This window comes from Bidens hawaiensis, unplaced genomic scaffold (genome assembly GCF_021521415.1).
Source record: "Bidens hawaiensis isolate Kalapana, Puna unplaced genomic scaffold, B.hawaiensis_p1.1 tig00001961_1, whole genome shotgun sequence".
NCBI lineage: Eukaryota > Viridiplantae > Streptophyta > Magnoliopsida > Asterales > Asteraceae > Bidens > Bidens hawaiensis.
Window position 1 is genome coordinate 3,414,652 of NW_027491109.1, and position 5,227 is coordinate 3,419,878.

Below are 5,227 nucleotides of genomic sequence, written 5' to 3' on the forward strand. Positions count from 1 at the left end.
ACCTAAGCGGCTAAGCCTGACCCATTGTCATTCCTAAAATCAACGTTGACTGGTTATCAGTTACCACTAATGGGCATTGAGGCAGTCATACTTGACCATCAACAGTTCTGAGTTATTGCTAAGGGGTTTTCGTATGGACTAAGTTATTGTTGGTTTTGGGTATAATGTTTATATATCAAAACTTACATATTCGTTATTGTTCTCTAGTAGTCATCGAGCTGAATTTCTTAAAAATATCAAATTGACAGTGATTTATACACATTTCAAGGAGATTTCCACAAAACATCTACTCACACATAATTATGTTATATATTAAACAATTCATCTTCTCTTAATTAAACCATGATCATTAGGTCATGAGTACACGTCTCATTAATTAAAACCTAATATAAGATCAAATCCATCAGTCACCAAATTAATAACCTGATTAAAAGTTACACCGTTAACATAGTACGTAAAAGTTAAATGAATATACATATCCAGATAAAAACAAAACCACATTTTTGTTGGATGTTACCAAATAACAGATATTAGTCGTTATACTAGAACAACCTAACCTATATGAGTTGTCAGGTGTGGACGGAGGAGTTACGTAAACCATTAGGATGCACCTTATGACAGTAAAATATTTTGTGGTATTTATAGCATCAATGAAAACTACTTACAATCTCACACACACATATAAATATAATGTTGTTATTACTAATAATTTACTTCATCTCGGTGTTTATTTGTTTTTTGATTTATGTTGTTTCGTCGTTATATAATTTTAGAAGAAAAAATGCTTTCTGATCGAAATTAGGGGCCATTCTTGATGGTTTCGGTGCAACGAATTATCAACAGATTTGCGACGGAAACCAATTGTAATTGATTTGTGACGATTGTACGCAATTTTCAAACTTTTTTTTTTACTTCTACAGTTTCTCTTATTAACAAATATATACAAAATCTCATAAATTTGTATATACAAAAATTTCTACAAATTCATAACTTAAGAAGTTATCATAATATAATTATCATTACACAAAGTAATTCAAATGATTATTTAAATTGGTTTTGATTAGAGTAAGGAGTACCATTAAAACTAGAAAACATGTTACACAAGCTAATCATGCCTTTGCTAAAATTCTTTAGAAGGGTAGTCATGTCCTTTCACAAAATTTGATGATTTATAAATTGGAGCATTTGAAAGAATGAAAACCACTCAAATTAATAGCTCCTTCCTTCTTTTGCAAGGAACAATTCTTATTCTCGGCCATGGTTTCTGAAGAACCTGTCCGTACAACACTTGGTGTCGTAGGTACACACTCTCTAACCGCGTGTATTTAGCGGTAACTACATGATGAATGTATCGTGCTTAACGCTAATTATGAAAATATCTTTTATGTTGGATACAAAAGATAACCACATTTTTAACTGGTTTATAACTTTTTATTGTTCGTATTAAGTAATTAATCATTTGTGTTTGATTTTGTCAGGAAACGTCATTTCAGTGATTTTGTTCTTATCAACTGTGTAAGATTTTCATCTATAAAAAGTTCTTATGATTCTTTATTTTTTAATGGGTTTTCTTTTGTTACTTATGGGATTTAAACCTTACCATTTACAAAAAAACAAAATTTTATCCACCACCTTAATACCTTAAGCCAATGGCTCTTTTGTGTTAACACTATTCTGAAGAGCGAATATATACTTTTTTTTTTACTTTTATTAATCTAGGCCAACTTTTTATCGTATATGGAAGAAAGGAAGTGTAGAACAATATTCACCAGTTCCATATTTGGCTGCTGTTTTCAATTGTGGATTGTGGGTGTTATATGGAATGCCATTTGTGCACCCAAATAGCTTGCTCGTGTCAACTACCAATGGAGCCGGGGCTGTGATTGAGTTCGGCTACTTGGTCATCTTTCTCATGTATTCTGACACGAGAAAGAGGCTTCGTGTAGCACTAATGATGCTACTTGAGGTTTTAGTCTTTGGTGGACTCGCTATATTTGTACTAACCGTGGTGCACACAACACACATGCGATCTATTATTGTTGGAGGCATAGGCGCTGCTGCTAACATCCTTATGTATGCTTCACCATTATCTGTCATGGTATGTCGTATATATACATATACAAATATAAATGAAAGGCATAAACTAATTGATCATACATATAAATGCTATCAAATTAGGTTTCTATATATATATTTATTTAACTAAAACAATATTATTGTATCTTTATGTTTTTAATGTTAGGTTATAATCTTATGTATTACACGGTTGAATATATATGTAAACATTTACTAATCGGTGGTTTGGTAATGCAGAAATTGGTGATCACAACCAAAAGTGTGGAGTACATGCCTTTTCTACTCTCGTTGTTTTGCTTCAGTAATGGCCTTTGTTGGTTCTTGTATGCCCTTTTTCCATTTGATCCCTTCATGGCGGTAATCGTTTCTTCTATACAAAATGTTATATGCATTTTGTGCGTATAACATTTTTATAACTTAAAAACTAAGTAATGTCAAAAAGCTAGAAAACTGTCCTAAGTTTAATCCAAATAGAGATACCATATACCACTTCTTATGAGCATTTGCATCCTCTCCATCATATTCTACTCTATAATGTAACTAAAAGTAATAATTTTCAACCTTTATCTCTCATTTTAAAAACCTCACACATCTCATTCCCTGTTTTTACCTTTTTTAACTCATAAACGTTTATTTTATTATTTCTCTCATTTTTATGCACTCACATAAATTTAATGGAGGATGAATTAGTAGTTTTTTATACATGAAAAGTTACTATAGCAATTTTTTTATATTTTTGGGTTAAAGAAATGAAATGTTGAAAGGGATGTAGGGTGTTCTTGGAATATTTTTATATTTTAAAGATGGAGGATTGAAGAATGGTTTGATGGACATGTTACGAATGCTTTTAAGTTAAATCTTATTGTTTAAAAAATATAATATTATTATACGTATAGTTTTTTTACTCAAAATTTAACACTTTAATTATATGTATTTTTGAGTATAAAACAAATTTCGCAAATCAGATTTTAATAATTCAACTATAACCCAATGGATGATAATAATTCATACCAACGGGTTTAACTAGTAACACTTTTAGCTTTCATTTTTATTGACAATGACAACCCTCTCGCGTAAATATCATATACCTCCACTTGATTTTGCTCATCAGGGATGTTTGTTTCTTTTAGCTCTTAATCATTAATTTGAGTGAAATCGAGTGGAAATCAACATATTCACATGTGTTGTGTATTGCTCTTGCAACGAAAATAAAAGTTAAGGGTGTAACAATCAAATTGTAGGTATGGATTATCGTTAAAGTTTAGTTTGCTTGTGTTAAATTAAGTATGAATCATTATCGTCCAGATACCTAACGGGACCGGGGCACTTCTAGGCATTATACAACTGATCCTCTATGCAACCTTCTATAAATCCACAAAGAGAATGTTGGCGGCAAGAAAAGAGAAACCGGATTTGGGCTTGGCTGTAATGGGCCCATCAACAATGCACAATGGCAATGCCAATAGTGCTTAAACCGTTGGCCCAATGGGCCACAACCCGCTTTCTTTGGAGTTTGGACTATTTAAAGAGAATGTGTCTAGTCAATTAAGAATTTTATTAAAAAAATAAAAGTTGTATCATATTAATATTGTTTGATTAACTGAGTTCGATTATAAATTTATACGTTATTGTTGCAAAAGGTCATGCCAGCATGTAAATATAAATTAATAATAACATTATTTCAAATTTGTATGGCTTTACTTGTAAAATAAACCAATAAAAAGAGATCTCTCAGGCACTTATTCAAAAAAGAAGGTGATGTTAGTGTTGGTATTTTGAAATAGCAACTTGGATTATTCAGTGAGTATGATAACTCCGTACAGTCCTAACTTTCTTAATGTTTATTATGATATTTTGTCGACCAATTAATCCAATAACACTAAAATACTAACAGTTTGTGGTACAAATCTGTTGGAAATCTTGTGTTCGACCATCATGATGTCTGATTGATCAGAAGATAATTTCTAAATCAATCAGCGTGTTTCTAAAACTTACACATTCAGAAGCTCTCTATGAACCGACTTCAATTTAATAAAGGGATGACTTGGTTCAAATCTCACGTGAGACAAAAAAATAAAAATAAAAAATGGGGGGCTAAGTTGGGCCAAGGGTTTTCTCAGCTGTAGATTGGTTTCTCCTGAAGGTGGAATGAAGATAATCGAGTGAGTCAGCGAATTGTCTGTGATATTAATTGGTTGTTCAAAAAAAATGAAGATGTGTTTTTTAAGTGAACGAGAGAAACTCTATCTCTAATCAATTCGGAAGTAGCCTCTTAATGGAATCATTAAAACATTGTGTAGCGGCAAATATAGGTCGATAAGGACGAGAACAACGCCCCCGGGCTACAAATGGACGACAAGTAAAGAGGCTGACAAATCTATATCGCCTTGTGTATATGTGTATTTGTCAAAAAGTAATAATAGAAAAAGAGGAGACGATTTTTGACTATAACGTCCTCTTAAATCATATGTCGTCATCATAACCACATATAAAAAATTCACCATTTTGTAACCCTAAGGCTGTGTGTAGTGGAGGGGCTACAATTGGGGGCGAATTGTGACACGTGGCGCCCAGTCAGCATGGAGTGTAAATTTGTTTTTAGGGTGTAATTGTGTATGTGCTACAAGTTGGGTCCACAGTGTGTTTTTTTATTATTTTCTTTTTATAATTAAACTAATAAAACCAATTTATTTAAATAATTAAATTAAAATGCATTAAAATTAAAAAGAAATACAAAAAAATACATAACTAAAAATATTAAAAAACATAACAAAAGAAAAAAAACATAACTAAAAAAGAAACTAATATCCGTAATATTCGCGCATTTTTTCACGTCGGTGTTGCATCAATAATTCGGCATCCTCGTGAAACCCCTCCGCTTTGAGGGATTCGTAGTCGTCTTTCATTTGTTTTAATTCGAATGTCTGATTCAGCTTTTCTTGTTGTTTGTTGGATGTTCGAATGTCGGCTCCAATTACGGTGGCATTTGTTTCCAAACGACCGACCCACTCGTTTATTTCAACGGGCTCCGTATTGAATCGTGTTGACGACGAACCTTCCCCCTTATTTTTCCTCGATCTCCCGCGTGGTCGAGGCAACTCCTCTACCTCATCTTCGTCGGGTATATTCAAATCATCGGCTAAATTGACCG

The 5,227-nt window shown here is 32.4% G+C and overlaps 1 protein-coding gene across 1 annotated transcript; it reads left to right on the forward strand.

The window, feature by feature from the left end:
- Positions 1-1,118: 1,118 nt before the first annotated feature.
- On the forward strand, positions 1,119-3,601 carry LOC143603319 (bidirectional sugar transporter SWEET4-like). Its single transcript, XM_077080146.1, has 5 exons — positions 1,119-1,300; positions 1,479-1,515; positions 1,720-2,098; positions 2,314-2,433; positions 3,382-3,601. Exons 1-5 carry the CDS (start codon positions 1,258-1,260, stop codon positions 3,547-3,549), a joined length of 747 nt encoding a protein of 248 aa, XP_076936261.1. The 5' UTR covers positions 1,119-1,257; the 3' UTR covers positions 3,550-3,601.
- Positions 3,602-5,227: the final 1,626 nt, after the last annotated feature.

Bases quoted from the DNA above. Each gene is read 5' to 3' on its own strand.
- LOC143603319 (XM_077080146.1), top strand. From the start codon at position 1,258: ATGGTTTCTGAAGAACCTGTCCGTACAACACTTGGTGTCGTAG. The intron at 1,516-1,719 runs GTAAGATTTTCA...TTATTAATCTAG, and splicing joins ATTTTGTTCTTATCAACTGT to GCCAACTTTTTATCGTATAT. The intron at 2,434-3,381 runs GTAATCGTTTCT...ATTATCGTCCAG, and splicing joins CATTTGATCCCTTCATGGCG to ATACCTAACGGGACCGGGGC.